This window comes from Colobus angolensis, unplaced genomic scaffold (assembly GCF_000951035.1).
Source record: "Colobus angolensis palliatus isolate OR3802 unplaced genomic scaffold, Cang.pa_1.0 Scaffold184, whole genome shotgun sequence".
Taxonomy (NCBI): Eukaryota; Metazoa; Chordata; class Mammalia; order Primates; family Cercopithecidae; genus Colobus; species Colobus angolensis.
Window position 1 is genome coordinate 3,314,409 of NW_012114977.1, and position 19,430 is coordinate 3,333,838.

Consider the following 19,430-nt stretch of genomic DNA (forward strand, 5'->3'; position numbering starts at 1 on the left):
TCGGGCAGGGACACCCGGGCCGCGGCGCCCCTTCCCCGGCCTCTCCTCGCCGGCCGCGCCCCACTTCCCCTCGCTCTTCTCAGCCCGCTCCCAGACTCCTCCCGACCGCCCCACCTCCCCGGCCTGCTCCCGCGTCGCTTCCTGTCTGTGCGTCCTGGCCGCGGAGTCTCCCAATTCCCGAACTCGCCTTCGCCGGGACGCTCCCTGTCACCCCTTGGGGTGTTTCCTGCCCTCCTCGGGCCCTAGACCGCCTCCCCCAGTACCGGTGGGCCTGCCTCCTTCCTCCGCTCCACCCCGCCTGGGCTTGAAAAAATCGCCGCCCCTTCCCCTCGGTCTGATCTCCCAGACAACTCCAGGACCTTGTTGGGGTGCAGGACGCCCTTCCCGTCACCCCGGGACGTGGGAAGTGCGGGCCCTGCCGGTCCAAGTCCCCACGAAGGGTAAAGACCCGGGGCAGGCTGGTGGGCGCCCAGCCGGCGAAACCGCCCTCTGCGGGGTGCAGATGTTTCCAGCGTGGCTGTCACCCCTCCCAAGCCAAATTGACTTAGGGACAGGCCGCCCGTGGTGGGGCCTGAGTGGCCCTGTGGGGGGAGGAGAGTCCATTGATGTTTCACATGCCGTCAGAGTTTGTGTTTTTGCCGTTTTTTGTTGGGGCTGCAGGCTGGCAAGCAGCCCACTACCAGGGTTCGTTCAGCAAGATGTAGTGCTGTGTAGGGAGGGCGGGGGTATTCCTGGTAGGGTGGGGGGGGGGTGCCTGCTGTTGAAAGTAACTCTGCCAAGAAGCTGTCTGTAAAGTCAACAATACTTTTCTGCCTCCAAGTATAAATCTTTGCCCAATTGATGAGTTGAGTATCAGATTTTCTCAGGAGAGAAAGCCTTGGGTTTCACCCTCTTTCCTCCCCACCACCTCCTCCCCCACCCTCATGGGAGCTCCTGTTGAAGGAAGTTTGCCTTAGGCAAACTTGGAAAGAAAGTCAGAGACTGACTTCCTACACCTTCCCAGCCCTGCTGTTGACCCAGGTCCAGGGCCTTAGGGCATCCAGGTAGAGACGGTTCCAAAATGATTTTTCCTCCCCTTCCCTCATCCCCAGTCAAAACAGCTGTCATCTTAAAAAGTGATCTGATAAACTAATTCATACCTCTGAGGAACACTCCATTTACAGGAGGTGAGACAGGCCAGACAGTTCCTCAGTCCTGAGGAGTGAATTTCTTTTTCTTTTCTTTTTAGTATTATTTATTTATTTCTGAGCCCAGGCTGGAGTCTAGTGGTTCGATCTTGGGCTTACTGCAGCCTCCACCTCCTGGGCTCAAGCAATCCTCCCACCTCAGCCTCCTGGGTAGCTGGGACTACAGGCATGCTGCACCACGCCAGGCTAATTTTTGTATTTTTTGTAGAGACAGGGTTTCATCATGTTGCCCAGGCTGGTCTTGAACTCCTGGTCTCAAGCGATCCACCCGCCTTAGCCTCCCAAAGTACTGGGATTACAGGCATGAGCCACTGCGCCTGGCTAGGGGTCAATTTCTAAGGCTTCCAATGAGGGAAGTACAGGCATCAGTGGCAGGAGGAGATTTTGGCAGTGGAGGGACATCTTTTTAGCCAAGTGATCTTCTGGGCCCTTTAGTATTGAACATATCGGCTATGTCCGGGAAGTGTGGCTGGCCCTACAGGGAGACAGGAATTCCTCTTTTCTGCTCCACCCCCAGGTCTCCAGTCTACGTCTTTCCGAAGCTTGGGTCACCAAGTAATGTGTGATCCCAGTAAGTCAACTGACTCCTCATTGAGGAGGAAGAGTGCTCCTCCCCACCCTCTTCTGATCCAACAGATTAGGAATCATTACAGCTCTTTTTTTTTTTTTTTTTGGACTACAGGTCTGCGCCACCACGCGCAGCTAACATTTGTATTTTCAGTAGAGACGAGGTTTCACCATGTTGGCCAGGCTTGTCTCAAACTCCTGACCTTAAGTGACTGACCTGCCTCGGCCTCCCAGAGAGCTGGGATTATAGGTGTGGGCCACCACTATGTCCGGCCACTAATAATATCTTTAAAGAGAAATTGTTGGGTTCAGTGCCTTTGGTTTGGAGTTACCATAGCCGGTCATGGAGTCAGGTAAAGATCACACACCTGTGCCACCAGCTCTCTAATGGCCTGTGCCGGTTAACCCGCCTCTCCCATGTCTCCTGTCGTACTGGAGTGTTCTTTTTGGTTAAAGCCCAGCTCAAGGTTTTCAAAGACTGTAAGTCAATTTTGAGGCTAAAGGAGACCCCATCACAGAAATGATGAGATAATTGTAGGGCTGCTGAAGGGCCAGAGGACTTTCTGAAACAAGGAACTAGGGAGAGAATGTCTCCAGGAGTTTCCTGAGATATTTGGTAAATATTCATGGGGATTCACTATGCGCTGAGCCCATCGAGGGCGGGCTAGCTGTGAAACACAGACCCCTGGCTCTCAGGGAGCTCATTGTCTAGCAGAAGAGAGGACTGCTCAGCACAGCAGGCACTGTCACATGGAAGGTGGTGAGATGCCATCACTCCACAGGGATAGAATATTTGGAATAACTGTGGGTGGTGCTACTTTTGAGAAGGGTCATAGCCCCTACCAAGTAGCTTTGAAAGAAGACAAGATGCCCTGTGGACCGTGGGGAGTTTCCAGTTCTCTGAATGTCGTCCCTCCCCGTGTTGCAGTGGCCTTCTAAGCATATTCTTACCGCCTTTACCTCCTCTCCCAAGCTCAACTGCCAGATGAATCTTCCTAAAACACTGCTCAGACAGTGCCAATGGCTGGGTGTGGTGGCTCACGCCTGTAATCCCAGCACTTTGGGAGGCCCAGGCGGGCAGACCACTTGAGGTCAGGAGTTCGAGACTAGCCTGGCCAACATGGTGAAACCCTGTCTCTACTAAAAATACAAAAATCAGCCAGGCGTGGTGGCACACATCTGTAATCCCAGCAACTTGGGAGGCAGGAGAATCACTTGAACCCAGGAGGCGGAGGTTGCAGCGAGCTGAGATGGTGACGCTGCACTCTAGCCTGGGTGACAGTGAGACTGTCTTTTATTTATATATTAAAAAATAAAAAAGCTGTCATTGACCTGCTCCCTGCTACCTGCAAAAAATGATAGAGGCTCCAGAGTCTCACCAGCACCCCTTCCCCAGACACACTTTACAGAGTTCCTTCCGGTTCTTCAAGTTTTAGTTCAGATGTGATCTTGGTAAAGCCTTCCCCTGTTCCAGCCTGTTAGAAGTTACCCCTTTTTCTGAGAGGTCACCACTTTCCACCTCTCCTGAGGCCTCACACTACTTCCTTGTAGCTTCATTATTCAATGCAATTTTATATTGTCTTCTCCATGGCACGGTTCTTGAGGACTGGGTGTTAGTCATCCTCATGTTGCTTGTGGCATCTAGCATAGTGTCTTGTACATAGTGGGCGCTTAGAATGAATGAATGATTTCATGAGTGGCTACTCAGCTCTGTGGTGCAGTGAAGTGTGAGGTCAGAGAGAGGTGTGGGCAGGCAGGGACACTGGAGAGGGCTTGGTGGAGCTGCCGGGGACTGAACCTCACTGGGGACTCTCAGGATCCAGACAAGTTATTGGGATACAGAGCACCTTGGGCAGAGGAGTGGCCCCAGCAAAGACCTGGAGGCAGAAATGCACAGCTGTGGGGAGGGATGATTAGAATTCTTTCTTTTTTTCCTGAAGACATTTACTCTGCGAGAAAAGCGAAGGAATGGTTTTGTTTGTTTTGTTTTAGAGAAGTTTTCAGGGAAAGTGGTTGTTCTCAGTGCAAGGCCAGTATCAGCCATGGTGTAGAGATGGAGAGAACGCTTATGGAAAAGGGGGAGGTTAGGGGCTTTCCCAGAGCAGAACCAGAATTTTCCGAGGCTTGATAGAAGGAGCCAGTAGAGGAGGAAACGAGAGCAGCACTGGCTAAGGAGTTGGGGTTGTGCAGGCTCAGGCTTTGGACACAAGATGAAAGCATGTTAGAAGGAAGGCACTTTGTTAATATCATGCTAATGTTACCTACCCATCAAAATGAACAGAGCCTGTGGTGGTCTTGAACAGATTTTCAAAGACTCTCAGATTGAGAGGAATGGGAAAGCTTTGTCTTTTTTTTCTTTTTCTTTTTTTTTTTTTTTTGAGATAGGGTCTCACCTCGTCACCTAGGCTGGAGTGCAATGGTGCGATCACAATTCACTGAAGCCTTGACCTCCCCAGGCTCAGGTGATCCTCCCACCCCAGCCTCCCAGGTAGCTGGGACTATAGGCACACACCACCACGTCCTGCTAGTTTTTAAATTCTTTATAGAGACAGAGCGCCATCATGTTGCCGAGGCTGGTCTCAAACTCCTGGACTCAAGCCGCCTGCCCACCTTTGCCTCACAGACGGTTGGGCTTATGGGCCTGAGCCACTGCACCTGGCCTTTGCCACATTTTCCATCTGTATCATTCTGCTTTTCGTTGGGGGACTGCGTTCCTCTATGTGCCTCTACTGTAGTGTACCCATGCTGTGTTGAAATAATCTGTGTCTGTTTCCCCCAGCAACATTCTTAGCACCTCCAGGACAGAGACAGGACAGGATTGTGACATACAGCAAGAAAACAGCATTTCCAGGAGGGAGGGGTATCTAGGGAGAAGTGCCTGTGAGGAGATACTTGGCTAGATATGGAGACAGTGCCAGTGTGGCCGGGAGGAAATGTGTTATTCCTCCCTTTGAAAGCCAGGGAGCAGGGTGCCTCCTCATGAGGAGGCCGAGCATGAACCTGACACTCAGCATGGAATGTCTGTTCCCATGAAGGCAGGGGCTCCCTGGCCTTTGTGGCCCTCACCGAGGTTGTGTCTCCGCCCTCTCCGCAGCGCGAGCCCAGCATTGACCTGCTGCAGGCCTTCGTGGAGCACTGGAAGGGCATCACGAACTACTACATCGAGACCACAGGTGCGGCCTGGCCCTCCCCAGCCGGGGGACCCTGGGGGGAGTGGGGAGGAAGGAGTGTGCAGAGTGTCACCATGCAGGTGTCCTGGGAAAGGTAACGTGCCCACTCGTGCAGAATTGGAGCCGAGTTCATGGAGACAGAGAACCAGACAGACAGAAGACCCAGAGGCCTGGGCCACTCTGCTCCTGATGATTTAGCTGCCGGTCCCACCCTGACCTTTCGAAAAGGGCTGTGCGAGGGAGGAGCAGCCTCGTTGGGGGTCTCACTGGCCGGACTCTGCAAGGAAGAGGTGGCTGCACTTCCCCCAGCTTCCAGTTCCAGGCCTTCAGGCCCCAAGAGCATGTGCCTAGGGTTTACTGATCAAAAGAAAAGAGTTTAACAACCTCCCCTTTCCCCTGAGCCAACTTAGGGGCATTTTCCTTGTAGAGATCTGGGGTAGGAGGAGAGCGAAAACCAAGGTGGGTAACATGCCTGGGTCCCTCTCCCCAAGCTAACACCCCAGAGAGCCAAAGCCTTGGGTCACCTGGTCCCATCAGGATCGCTCCCTGAGGGGATGGCATCTGAGTGGCTGCTCTGCAGTCATGATGCTGCCACGGGTGGATATAGACTTGTTGCCAGGTAACCATATCCTGCATCCCTCACTTTCCCCTTCCTGGAGTTCAGACTGGGGGCTTGATTCCAGCCCACACCTTTCCTACAGGCTTTCTTTCCAGCCCGGGGCCAGCCCAGGAAATTCAGAAATCTGTGGGACCCTCTGAGGGTTCTGCTAAATCAGGTTTCTCAATCTTGGCACAGTTGGCATTAGACCTGGAGCCTTCCCTGCGCGGGTTTGTCCTGGGCAGTGTGGGATGTGCAGCAGTAATTCTGGCCTCTACCCACTAGGTGCCAGTAGCACACCCCACCCCTGAATTGGGACAACCAGCAATGTCTCCAGACATTGCCTCATGTTCCCTGGGGGAGAAAAGTCCACTCCCATTTCTGAACCACCTCTTCAGGTGAAAGGTCTCTTGAAGGAGAGCCTCAGTCCACCAGCTGAGTAAGATCAGATCAGAACTGGCTTAAATTCACCCCCACCCCCAGCCCTTTCATTTCCAGAATGGTCCCTAGACTAGAAGAGTTGGAAGTGCCTGGGGCAGGCCACCCTACTCAAGCTCCTGTTCCTTAAAGGAAAGCTAGGGGGTGCTCCAAGGCCAGTCCTGAAGCACCAGAACTTTCTTTAAAAGACACACTGAGACTCTGACTGTAAAAGCCCCACTAAGTAGCTTCCCTGTCAGGGCCTTGGTACAGAGAGGAGGACCGGTTCAGACCTGAAGGTGGTGATGCAGATTTTTTTTTCTCTTTGTGAAAAACAGAGGCTTGCCTTCTCTGAGTGTCAGCTGGGGAGGCCCCGTGAGGTTCTCTCTCAGGCAGCTGCTGGAATTACAGCTTCTAAGTTATGTGACAAGAGTCCTGAGCCCACAGCGTCTCACTCAGGCCCAGAGCTGACAGCAGCCTTCTGTGGGCCCAGGACCACGTGTCCCTGTCTCTGTACCTATCCCAGGGTTTGAAGGAAGCCGATGCTACTGCCCCCAATAAAGTGCTGGGCATGCATGCGTTTTCAGAGGACTGTGTCCTGAGCCTGGAAAGACTTTTGTCTTCTTAAATATTGAAGCATCCACTGTCAACTTCCATTTCCCAGTTGCCCGCAGCTGTCTTCCCCCACCTCTCCCAGACAGGACCTCCCCTTTCTGGGCTTTGGCTGGAGACGGTGAAGTTTTCAAGCCAAGGTGCCCCTCTTCACCCAACTTAACACTTGTTTCCCAAACATCAATTAGATGAAAACACCCCCGCCAAGAAGACAGACATTCCCTGGCGGCTGAAGCAGATGCTGGACATCCTGGTGTATGAAGAGCAGCAGCAGGTGGCCGTGGGTGAGGCAGGGCCCTGCCTGGAGTACCTGCTGCAGCACAAGATCCTGGAGACTCTCTGCACACTGGGCAAGGCCGAGGTGGGAGGCCCTCTGCGCGCCGGGCCAGGCCGAGGTGGGAGGCCTTCTGCGCGCTGGGCCAGGCTGTGGTGGGCAGCCCAGGCTCCCTGGATTTCAGGCTGAGGTGGGCAGCCTGGGGTTCCCTGGATTCCAGGCCTTTCTGCCTGTGCTCTTCCCAGTCCTGACACTGAAAGTGGCAGCTGGGGGGAGAGGAGCAAACAGGACAGGCACTGTGGCTGTCTCACTTAGAACATTCCACCATCCCAGCGCGCCTGTTCCCAGTTCACTCCACAAAGATGGGCCTGCCACGTGCCAGGCTCTGCTCTAGATGCTGGGGACACAGTAGGGATTCAGACTGACAAGAGCCAGGCATGGTGGCGCGCGCCTGTAGCCCCAGCTACGTGGGAGGCTGAGGTGGGAGGATTGCTTGAGCCCAGGAGGTGGAGGCTGCAGTGAACTGTGATCATGCGACTGCACTCCTGCCTAGGAGGCAGAGCAAGATGCTGTCTCTTAAAAAAAAGGAAAGAAAATCCGACAGGAATCCTAGTGGGAGAGGCAGGACCATCCTGTGATGGATCAATAATGACCCAGTTATGGAGCACAGTGATGCAGGAAAAGGGGTTGTGAGTGCCAAGAAGGCCAGTTTCAAACAACGTGGCGAGGGAAGCAGGCCTGTGAGAAGGGGCCCTCTGAGCCAGGATTGAGGGAGGAGTTGAGCCTGGGGTTCTCTGGGGGTGCAGCGTTCCAGGTGGGGGACACACCTCTGACAGGAGCTCCTTCCCTGGCCTCAGTCCCCCCAAGACATGCGGCAGGCAGGGGACATAGCCTCTGACAGGCGCTCTGTCCCTGGCCTCAGTGCCCCCCAGGCATGCGGCAGGCGGGGGACACGGTCCTGACAGGCGCTCTGTCCCTGGCCTCAGTACCCCCCAGGCATGCGGCAGCAGGTGTTCCAGTTCTTCAGCAAGGTTCTGGCGCAGGTGCAGCACCCCCTGCTGCATTACCTCAGTGTCCACAGGCCTGTGCAGGTGAGGGGCCCAGAAGCCAAGGGGTGTCTGGGTGTAAGGCCCCGCTCTCTCCCCCGCCACACCTCTCCCCAATGTTTCTGTCCTGCTACTCTTCCAGAAACTCCTCCGACTTGGTGGGACAGCTCCCGGATCCGTTACAGAAAAGGAGGAGGTGCAGTTCACCACCGTCCTCTGCTCCAAGATCCAGCAGGACCCAGAGCTGCTCGCCTACATCCTGGAAGTGAGCACTCCCATCGGGAAGAGGAGCGGGAGGGCCTGGAACCCCAGGGCAAGCCCCCTCGGCCCTCCTGAGGAGGCAGAAGCAGAGAGCAGGTACCCAGGAGGCACGCAGGCAGCTTCCCCTCCAGCTCCAGGCTGAGGCCCTGCCGGCAGCCCACCCTGCAGTCCCAGTGGGGGACCCTGGGAACTGGTCCCCACCAGGCCTGGCCTCATCCCACCCTCTTTGCAGGGTAAGAAGATTGTAGGTAGGAAGAAGGCATGCAGAGAACCCACTCCCCTGCCTAAGGACACAGCCAGCCACAGGGACAAGGACTGCTCCCACGATGGTGCTCCTGCCAGGCCCCAGCTGGACGGGGAGCCCTGTGGGGCCCAGGCCTTGAACAGCCACATGCCTGCTGAGACCGAGGAGCTGGATGGTGGGACTGCAGAGAGCAACCTGATCACCTCCCTGCTTGGGCTGTGCCAGAGCAAGGTGCTGGCAGCAGAGATGGAGAGGGTGGGGGCGGGGGAGGGGTAGGTCGACGGCCAGGAGGTGATTTGTGGGCTCACATTCATGTCCCTGAAGTCGCGTCCTCATCCTCTAGAAGAGTCGGGTGGCCTTGAAGGCCCAGGAGAACCTGCTGCTCCTGGTGAGCGTGGCCTCCCCAGCTGCCGCCACCTACCTGGTCCAGAGCAGCCCCTGCTGCCCTGCGATTGTCCAGCACCTCTGCCAGCTGTACCGGTCCATGCCTGTCTTCCTGGACCCCGCAGACATTGCTGCCTTAGAGGGCATCAGCTGGAGGTGGGTGCCCAGCCCGGGAAGGCCGGCCAGCATCTTCAGTTGCTGGCAGCCCTGCCTGTCTTTGGTGGTCAGCTCCCCTGGTGTTCCACGTTGCTAGGGACCCCTGCTGGCCACCCTCTCCCCAAGGCTGCAGCTGATCCCCAGGGGCCTTCTCGCCCTCCAGGGAAGCACTGCTTTTGCTGCCTCTGTCCATAAAACCCCCAAGATAACTGATGCCCAGCCACAGAGGTTCCACAGGAGAGGGGAAGGGCCCAGTTTTGGGAGACATTGAGGAAGACCTTGAAGCTCCTCCCCCACTCTCTGAGACTTCTCTCCCCTCTTCAGGTTACCCAGTGCCCCATCTGATGAGGCTTCCTTCCCTGGGAAGGAGGCCTTGGCTGCCTTCTTGGGCTGGTTTGATTACTGCGACCACCTTATCACAGAGGCACACACGGTGAGCAGGGGCGGGCGGGGGCCGGGCTCTCATGCTATTCCCTGTACCATCTCCATCTCGAGGACTAACTGGAGCAGGGACATGGAAACATGGGGTCCAGGAGCTAGGCAGGGCCGCAGGCAGGCTGGGAACCGTCTCCTGTGGCATCAGGCGCTGCGCAAGGACATGGTTATTTCTCAGCGGGAATTGTGATGAGCGCAAAACACGTTGACCACATGCTCTGTGGAACCCAGGTGGTTGCAGATGCCTTGGCGAAGGCCGTGGCTGAGAAGTTCTTCATGGAGACCCTGCAGCCCCAGCTCCTGCATGTGTAAGTGTCCAGTTACCTCAGGCATGACTGTGGTCTACAGCAAACCGCCTACCCCACCCAGCCTCATCCTGTCCCTAAGGCCAGACACCTTCTTGACCAGAATCCCATCTGTGGACCCCATTGGGTGATGTTTGCCAGGCCTGCCCTGTGATGCGCACATGGCTCTGAGCTACGTGGGCTAAATGAAGGTCTCCTACCCTTCCCTGCGGGACCTCAGCAGGGATGGGCAAGTGACCACAGACATACCAGCCAAAGATGAGAGGCAAGCAGGAAGGGTTCTGCCACCCACACTCATGCGCTGTCTGCACACACCGGGCCTGGCTAAGGTGCCCTCTTCCCGTAGGTCTGAGCAGAGCATCCTGACCTCCACCGCCCTCCTCACGGCCATGCTGCGCCAGCTCCGCTCCCCTGCGCTGCTGCGGGAGGCCGTGGCTTTCCTCCTGGGCACAGACCGGCAGCCTGAAGCCCCCAGGGACAACCCCCATGCCCTGTCCGCTCACCTCATCGGGCACTGTGACCACCTCTCTGATGAGGTACGGAGGGGGACCTCCATCTCTGTTCCTCACCACCCCTGCCAGAGGGATTTCCTGAACACTTCCCATTTCACGAGTGTTCCCAGCTAACTCCAGCTTTGAGACGCTGAACTGCAAAACACTGCCGAGCCGCTTTCGTCACACACTAATTTTCTATGATCATATGCATTTTTTTTTTTTTTTAAGAGACAGGGTCTTGCTCTGTCACCCCAGGCCCTGGAGTGCACTGGTGTGATCCTAACTCACTGCAGTCGCCAACTCCTGGCCTCAAGCGATCCTCTCACCTTAGCCTCCTAAAGTGCTGGGAAAGCAGGCATGAGCCACTGTGCCCAGCTTATTTTACAGTATTTTATATTTTGGACAGTGCTTTTATACTCACTTGGCTTGTGGGAGGGCTAACACCTACTCTGTGAGGTAGGCGAGGTTGATACTCCCATTTCTCAGACATGGAAAGTAAGGCACAGAGAAGCGAATTGGCTTGCCTGAAATAGCACATCAAATTAGTCACGTACCAGGGACCACCCAGACTTCTTGATTCCTAGGCCCACACCCCCCGACTCCCCCCAAAACCTGCCACCTTAGCATCCAGCCAAGGGAGGTGACTCTGCCTCAGAGGCCTTTTCTTATCTGGGTTAGCCATGCCAAGGCACCCCTGGGAGCTGGGTGGGGAAGGGGCTATCCTGCCGACCCCCTTCCCGCTCCAGATCAGCATCGCCACGCTCCGGCTGTTTGAGGAGCTGCTGCAGAAGCCCCACGAGGGGATCATCCGCAGCCTGGTCCTGCGCAACCTTGAGGGCCGCCCTTACGTGGCCTGGGGCTCACCAGAGCCTGAGAGCTATGAGGACACACTGTAAGTGAAACCGGCACCCTCTGGCCCCAGCCCAGCCCTCAGCACTCGCACGCTCACTCTGTCCATTCATTCATTGGTGCCGCACTGTTCTGTTCTGGCCATAGAGATCTGGAGGAAGACCCCTACTTTACCGACAGCTTCCTGGATTCCGGCTTTCAACCTCGTGCAAAGCCTCGCCTAGCGCCTGCCACCAGCTATGATGGCAAAACAGCAGTGACCGAAATCGTCAACAGGTGGGGAACAAGTTAGGCAGTCTGAACCACTTGAGTTTTACTCTTTTTTTTTTTTTTTTTTTTGAGATAGTCTTGCTCTGTCCCCCAGGCTGGAGTGCAGTGGCACAATCTTGGCTCACTGCAACCTCCACCTCCCGGGTTCTGGGTTTAAGCAATTCCTGTGCCTCAGCCTCCCGAGTACCTGGGATTACAGACATGCACTACCACACCCAGCTAATTTTTGTATTTTTAGTAAAGACGGGGTTTCCCAATGTTGGCCAGGCTGATCTCGAACTCCTGACCTCAGGTGGTCCGCCCACCTTGGCCTCCCAAAGTGCTGGGATTACAGACATGAGTCACCGTGTCTGGCCTGAGTATTTTTCTTTGGCCACAGCCCTGGGGTCCAGTCGGGGAGGGAGATAGGGGTCCCACGAGCAGGGGAGAGCAGGGTGAGCCGGGAGCACCTCCACACCAGCTCCTGTCTCTCAGTTTCCTGTGCCTGGTCCCCGAGGAAGCCAAGACCTCTGCCTTCCTGGAGGAGACGGGCTATGACACATACGTCCACGATGCTTATGGCCTGGTGAGTGGCTCCTGCTACCAGCTCCCACTTCCTGTCCTTCAGAACAGCTGGGTGATAAGCTCTGGGTTCCCCCTCTCATCTGCCCAAGGACCCCAGCCCATCCCTCCTGCGTGGGGCACCGTCTGCTGGTTCCCAATCCCTGGGCCCGATGCTTCTACTCTCCCGCCTGTCTTAGTTCCAGGAGTGCAGCTCCCGCGTTGCGTCCTGGGGCTGGCCTCTGACCCCCACACCTTTGGACCCCCATGAGCCAGAGCGACCTTTCTTCGAGGGCCACTTCCTCCGAGTGCTGTTTGACCGCATGTCCCGGATTCTGGATCAGGTAGCCAGTGGGCCTGGGCCAGGAGAACTCCAGGCTGGTGCCTCTGGGGTCCTTTGAGAGCAGGGGCTGGTCACAGGGTTGCCTCCACTTTGGTTCTTTGGTGCACAGCACCCCTGTCCTTTCCCCAGGTGGGAAGCCCCGTCTCGCCCCTGCTCCACACGCCCTAACATGTTCTGGCCCTCAGCCCCATGGAATCCATGACACACACACATCGCGTGAGCCTCCCACCCCCACACACGTTCACACTGGCCAGGCACCTTGCTGGGGGAGTGCAAAAATGCTCACCAGACCTGCCAGCCCTCGGCTCTGTCCACCATGTTCCTACAGCCATACAGCCTGAACCTGCAGGTGACCTCGGTCCTGTCCCGGCTTGCCCTCTTCCCCCACCCCCATATTCATGAGTACCTCCTGGATCCCTACATCAGCCTGGCCCCTGGCTGCAGAAGCCTATTCTCCGTGTTGGTGAGGGTGAGGATGCCTCGGCCCGAGGGAGTGTGCCCAGCGCGGTGGAGGGAACAGCAGGGAAGGGGAATGGGGCAGGTGGTGGGGGGCTGGAGGGGTGGGCACCCTTGCCGGTGCCAGGGAAAGCAGTCTCCCATGCTCTGCATGGTGTGGCAGGGCCAGGGGACCCACTGGTATTGCTGGCCCCATCTGAGTCCCCCGTGGTTCCTACTCTAGGTAATCGGGGACTTGATGCAGAGAATCCAGAGGGTACCCCAATTCCCAGGCAAGCTGCTCCTGGTGCGCAAGCAGTTGACGGGCCAGGCTCCTGGGGAGCAGTGAGTACCAAGGGTGCCAGGTGAAGCCTGGGGGTGGGAGGGTAGAAAGTGCCTCTGGAGGAGAGGTGGCCGGCCACAGGGTCAAGCCTCGTGGATGCTGGGCTGTCATGCTGGGCACAGTCCTGCCCCCACCCAGCCATGCCCCCTGTGCCATCTCCCTGCAGGCTGGACCACCAGACCCTCCTCCAGGGCGTGGTGGTGCTGGAGGAGTTCTGCAAGGAGCTGGCTGCCATTGCCTTCGTCAAGTTTCCCCCACGTGATCCTCGCCAGAACCTCTCCCCAGCCCCGGAAGGGCAGGTCTGAGCCAGGACCAGGGCGGTGGGAGACTCCTGTCCACACCTCTGCCCCAGAGCTGCCTCCTGCCTGGCACTGCCGCCACACTCCCCTCCTGGGATGGGGCTTCTGCTCCCAGGCTCATTCAAGGAGACTGCGGCATGTTGACCACACCAGACTGGGTTTCAGGGAATGGGCATGCCAGGTGCCAAGGAGCCAAACAGATGGCTTTCCAGGCAGCAGGGTCCTTGGGGCCTTCTTGGAGGAGCTTGGGTGACAGCCAGGTGAGCACCCAGGCCCCAGACCCTCATGTGCTGTGTGCCTGGCCCCCTCTGTACTGGCCATTTGTGGCCAGGGCCAAGACCTGTGACTCAACTCCAGGGGCAAGATGGGGAGTGAGCTGATGGCTCTGAGACTGGTCGGGAGCCCAGGCCAGGGAGATGGGGCCTGGAGCCTTGTCTGTGTCATATTAGGTACCATGGGAGCTGCTGAGACCTGACATTGTGTCCCTTGCCTTCACGGCTTGGCCCACTTGGCCCATGGAGGAGGAGCAGTGAATAGGATCGTCGGGGAAGCCCCTCTTCCTGCTCTGCTCCCCTGGAAACTGTTGCAAAACTCCCAGCCGCCTCATGGCAAATGCCCAAAGCATGTTCCGCACCCAGGCGGGGGCCGCTGCTAATGAGAACCTTGGTGCAGCTGCAGCCAGGAGGGGAGTGGGCCCGGGAGCCAGGCTCAGGTCCAGCTAGTTCCTCTCTGGCGCCTTCTGAACCCGTCTCAGCAGGTCCACAGCACCTGGGCAGAGAGGTCAGAGACCAGGGGAGGCCAGGCCTTGCCCTCCCTTCTGCCCAGGGCCCAGTGTTCTTGATAGAAGACCCTTCTGGGTGGCCAGGGAGCTCATGGGACAGATAAGGGCAGGACACCCCCTGACTCCAGGCCCCTGTGCCTGGCGGGGAGTGGCTGCGGCCCAGGCAGCCAGTCCTGGTGTTGTTCTCCCTGCATGCCCTCTGTGGCTGGGGCTGCCACCCCACCCGGCCCGAATCTGTCTTGACCTGCAGGAATACACGGGCGGCGCCAGGCATTACCTCACAGCGGGACTACACAGTGGCTGGCTTTGCTCCTGGGCAAGGAGGAGCAGGCCAGAGCTTCTTTCGCTTCCTTTTCTTGCCCATGCCACTTCTAGAAGCCAGACACAGGTTGCCAAGAGGTGACACGAAACAGGAGGAAACTCAGTGACCTCTGCCTCTCCCGCATTCCTCCCCACGGGGGAGGACCTCGCCGCTCTGAAGAGCACTGTGCGCATGTGCGTGCACGAACGTGGGTGTTGGTGTGGACAGGGCGCAGATCTCCGTGGATGAACTGCATCTGGACTCTTAGATTCATAAAATATTCGAGGGTCTGGGAGTCACAGACCCTCCCCTCTCCTCAATGCACTTTGGCGTTTGCACGGTGTCTTCCCCGGACAGCACAGCAATAAATGGTGTGATTGCGTGGACATGGTGGCTCTGTTCTTGGCCAAGTTCCCCCTCCTTCTGCCCAGGACTCCACTGCTAATTCGGGCCCATCTTCCTCCCCAAGGAAGACAAATTCTTTTTCTAGCACTGGAGCAGGGAGGTGGGGTGGGCGGTAAACAGACAGGCTCTGGCAGTGCAGATCTGCTGATCCTCAGAGCCTGCCAGGAGCCAGACTTGGCAGAGCAGTGCCACTTCTGCTGGGCTGACCTGCAGCCGAGAGCCTGCCCACCCCGGAGACACCGTGAGGGAATGGACCACGTGGGAGCATCTGTGTGCAAGTCTCACTTGGGTGTGTTTATGATGCGTGTTCTATGCCTGTTTTAGTTGTAAAATAGGCCTGGTATTTAAAACCTTGTCTTTAAGTTCAAGGCTGCAGTGAGCTGATTGCACCACTGCACTCCAGCCTGGGCAACAGAGTAAGAGCCTGTCTCTAAAAAAAAATAATAGTAATAATTCACAGGTGTGTTCTCAGGGAAAAAGAAAAGTTAACACATAAATAAATAAACCCTTTGTCCTCAGGTGTGTGTGGAGGGGTGAGGGATCCTCTGAGGGGGTTCCCCAAGAGACTGCGGGAGGGCAGGCTGAGAACTTGGAGGAAAAGGAGCCAGACGGTGGCCCTCAACTTGTGTTGATCCTGGGTGGCTTTTTAAAATCCCAATGCCCAGTGTCCCATCACCAGTTAAATTATTGTTGCTGGGGGTGGGCCCAGAGTTCAAGCTCTCCAGGTGGCTGTGCATGGTGGCTCATGCCTATAATCCCAGTACTTTGGGAGGCTAAGGCGGGAGGATCATTTGAGGACTGGAGTTCGAGACCAGCCTCGGCAATATAGCGAGGCCCCCATGTCTACTAAAAACTTAAAAATTAGTTGGGTGTGGTGGCATGCGCCTGTGGTTCCAGCTACTTGGGAGGCTGAGGCAGGAGAATCACTTGTCACTCGAGCCTGGGAGGTCAATGCTGCAGTGAGCCAGGATCACACCACTCCACTCCAGCCTGGGTGACAGAGCAAGACCCTGTCTGAGAAAAAAGAAAGAAAGAAAAACAGAAACCCAGGTGACCCTAATGTGCTCCCAGGGTTGAAAACTACTAGGCTAAATAATGGGGGCAAATAGCCAAACGTCATTGCCCGGCTGACTGGATGTGGGCCAGTGGGTCCCTTCGACACTGAGAGAAATGAACTGAAATAAAAGAGTTTGGTTCCATCATTTGCAAGGCATTTGTCCTCAAAGGGTACAAGGATTCCTACCACCTTCCAGGAGCCAGAAAGAGGGCAGCCAAGAGAGGCAGGGAGGGGGCTGGAAAAGGGGCCTTGGAGGTTATCTAGGCCCTCAGGAGAAGGGGAGCCCGTGCAAGTGTTTCCTTGCTCAGAATCAGAAATCTCTACCGTAGAACACTTGATATATTTTATTTGTTCATTTCCTTTGATTTTCGCTTAAATGTTCTTTCTTTTCTCTTTTCTTTTGAGAGAGGGTCTTGCTCTTTTACCCAGACTGGAGTGCAGTGGCCTGATCATGGCTCACTGCAGCCTCCACTTTCTGGGCTCAAGCAATCCTCCTGCATCAGCCTCCTGAGTAGCTGGGATTTACAGGTGTGCGCCACCTCGCCTGGGTTTTGTTTTGTTTTGTTTTTTTCTGTAGAGACAGGGTCTCACTATGTTGCCCAGGCTGGCTTCAAACTCTTGCCTTCAAGCGATCCTCCTGCCTCAGCCTCCCAAGGCACTGGGATTACAGGTGTGAGCCACCGTGCCTGGCCAAAGTTCTTTTTTTTTTTTCTTTTTGAGACAGTCTGCCCAGGCTGGAGCTCAGCTCACTGCAACCTCTGCTTCTGGGGTTCAAACGATTCTCCTGCCTCAGCCTCCTAAGTATCTTGGATTACAGGCATCTGCCAACATGAACGGCTAGTTTTTTGTATTTGTAGTAGAGATGGGGTTTTGCCATGTTGGCCAGGCTGGTCTCGAACTCCTGACCTCAAGTGATCCACCTGCATCAGCCTACCAAAAAGTGTTGGGATTACAGGCGTGAGCCACTGTGCCTGGCCACTTATTAAAAAAAAAAAAATTCCTACCGTGATTCAGCCAGGCTGAGGGGAAATGAAAAAAACGTTTGGTCTGGTGTGGGCTGAAGCTGTGAAAAGGCAGAGGCAGGAAAGCCGGGGGAGGGGTCTGTGCCAGGGAGGCTCAAGGAGAGAGCAGAGGCAGCACCTGCAGCCTGTCCCACGTGAAGTTCCTCTGGGGCCGCCCACTGCCCAACCCTTGGAGGACTCAGAGCTGTGTTTCATTAGGGATGGGTCCCCTCAGAGTCACACCCCGGGCCAGCAGGCCAGCTGGAAGGAGCCCCGGGGGCCATGCTGGACAGCAGACTGGCCCACACTGTCAGTGCACTGGGAAAGGCATGGGCGGCTGTGGGTAACACGAGGGGAACAGCAGCTCCTGGACAGCCGTCCCCAACACTTGCTCCCCACAGAGACGTTTAGGCAGGGAGGCAAGGTAAGTAACACCTCTTTACTCAGCAAGGGGCTCCTCCCTCGGGAGACCTTCCCAGTGCCCCTCCAGGCTCCAAGGGCCTGGAAGGATCAGGATGCAGGCCTTTCCCAAAGAGGGCACAGAACATGATGAGGAGATACCACTGGTGGTGCAGAAAGCTCCCCATCCCCCTGGGGAGAGGTGTCAGTGTGCCCTCAGGGTTGTCAGGTCCTGAGCTTTGGACTCCTTGCTTGGTTAAAGGCACTGTCCCTTGTGCAATGTAGAGGAATGCTCCTCAAAGCATCTCTCCTGGGAACCAGGAGAGCCGCCCCTGCTCCCAATGCAACAAGATCCCTGATCGCCAGCCTCTTGCCTCCCTCAGAGGGAGACACGTCTGCACTGGAGGGAGCATGGCTGCCTAGCTCCTTGTCACCTCCTCCACCTCCCTATCTGTTCACCGGGACAACAGAGGATCCCTGAAGCCGCTTGACGAGCTGGCTTTGCAGGTCTTCCTCCATCACCTTCCACCAAAAGAAGTTCTCACCCCGAATCTTTGGGGGTTCATCCTGGATCCCTGGGCTCCGAAAAGCCACGGTCACCAGCACATTCAGACAGACGCCATCACTGTGATCTCGGCCCAGGTGCTGCAGTCCAAGCAACCCCTTGATCTCCACCACCAAGTGGTGCAGGGTCAGACACTCCTGCAGCAGCCGCAGGATGGCCATCTTCATGCCACCCCTCTGCTCCACAGGGTCGAGGCCACAGGCAGTGACAGGCAAGTGAGGAATCCCCACTGTGCCCACCAACACCCACACTGTCTGGGCGCTGGTAAAGGTGACCACGAGCCGCTGGCAGACCAGATCACAGGGTAGCTCTTGCGGCAGAATGACAGGGTGCCTGGCTTGCTGGCGATACTGGGCGGCTAGCTCAACCAGGTGCAGGATGTCATGGGCTCGCAGCGGAGTGGGCAGGGAGCTCCGTGGGTACCAGGCAGCCTGCAGGGACTCCGCATCGGCCTCCTTGGAAGTCTTGAGAATTCCACCTGGGGGAAATGTGGGGGATGGGGCAGGGACCGTCTGTGTGGAGAGAAGTGCAGGTGTGGCAGTCAACAGACATCCCTGACCCAGAAGAGAGGCCCCCAGCCCAAAGGCTGGAATCTGCCCATGCCGGGCTGTGCCAGTCATAACAGGACTGGCTGTGGAGGGGCTCACCTCACCGAGGAGCTGGGGGAAAGGTGTCAACTGGCCCTGCTCACACTGCCTCCAGGTGGGCCATACCTGTGGGGCGAGCGAGGAACACGAAGCGGACCCAGGAGGGGCCCCGCTCCTCCACGGACAGCAGTGTCTCGGGCTCACAGTGCAGCCCCGCCTCCTCCTTCACCTCCCGCTGCAGCGCCTCCACGATGGTCTCCCCCGGCTCCATTCTCCCCGCAGGCAGGTACCACGACCCCCAGCACTCCCTCTTGGCCTCCTGGATCAGTAGCACCTCATCCTGAGGGGACAAAGGATCCTCACTTCCTGCCACAGCCTTCTCCCACCGGGACCGGGGGACACCTCAAACACAGTCTCCCAAGACTCCCTTCAGGGTGGACACCCTCAAGCCGGCTAGCGCTCCAGGAGACCTGCCCTCGTGTCGCTGGGGGCTGCAGCCCTCTCCTCCCTGCAATTCGTCCCTCTCTGGATTTAGGAAGACTTCCATTTCAGGAAGGGCTGAGATTCCTGGAAGCTGCTTCAGGGGCTGGAGATGAGGCCCCAGAGTGAGGGTCACCATGTGTCTTGCACTGATTTCCGTCTGTACATGTCACTGTGTATCTCTCGCCTCCAACGGCGTGGTTTACAAACTGTGATGGGTCCTCACACTGGGGTCCGGCTTTGAAACACGACCCCCCACCTCCACTCTGTACAACCCCGCCCTATGACCCTGGCCCCTTCTAGTTGTCATTACATCGTCCACTACAGGGATCAGCACCAAAGGCCTGAGGGTAAACTCGAGTTGAGCCACTGCTACCCGGGGGACCCTGGGCATTCCACTAGACTCTGGGGAAGGGAAGGAATGAGGCCTAGGGATGAGACAAACAGGCCCCGGGCCTCAGTTTCCTCTTCTACATATCGGGACGAACGCAGGGCACAGATGCGAGTGGGAGTGGGAGTGCTTTGCAAAACTGGGAAGCGCCACGCACGCGGCAGCGCTGGCTGTGGCCGTTGGGTCTTCTGTCCCCACCTGGGCTGGCTGCGCGCTCCCGAGGCCCGGCGGGCC

General features: G+C 56.9%; 2 protein-coding genes across 2 annotated transcripts in view; one reads left to right on the top strand and one right to left on the bottom strand.

Moving 5' to 3' along the window:
• The first annotated feature begins 351 nt into the window (after positions 1-351).
• FAM160B2 (family with sequence similarity 160, member B2) lies at positions 352-15,213 on the top strand. Its single transcript, XM_011939809.1, has 18 exons — positions 352-440; positions 4,849-4,927; positions 6,740-6,912; positions 7,812-7,916; positions 8,014-8,136; positions 8,365-8,607; positions 8,720-8,916; positions 9,241-9,349; positions 9,583-9,659; positions 10,003-10,192; positions 10,897-11,042; positions 11,147-11,275; positions 11,744-11,834; positions 12,010-12,153; positions 12,481-12,621; positions 12,832-12,932; positions 13,097-13,489; positions 14,386-15,213. The coding sequence occupies exons 3-17, from the start codon at positions 6,790-6,792 to the stop codon at positions 13,233-13,235; spliced, it is 2,058 nt and encodes a 685-aa protein (XP_011795199.1). The 5' UTR covers positions 352-440; positions 4,849-4,927; positions 6,740-6,789; the 3' UTR covers positions 13,236-13,489; positions 14,386-15,213.
• Positions 15,214-17,194: 1,981 nt separating this feature from the next.
• Positions 17,195-19,430, bottom strand: part of NUDT18 (nudix (nucleoside diphosphate linked moiety X)-type motif 18) — a 3,500-nt gene continuing 1,264 nt past the window's right edge. Inside the window, 2 exon segments of the mRNA XM_011939865.1 lie at positions 17,195-18,216; positions 18,452-18,701. Of these exon segments, the coding sequence (XP_011795255.1) occupies positions 17,621-18,216; positions 18,452-18,701 (846 nt within the window). The 3' untranslated portion in view covers positions 17,195-17,620.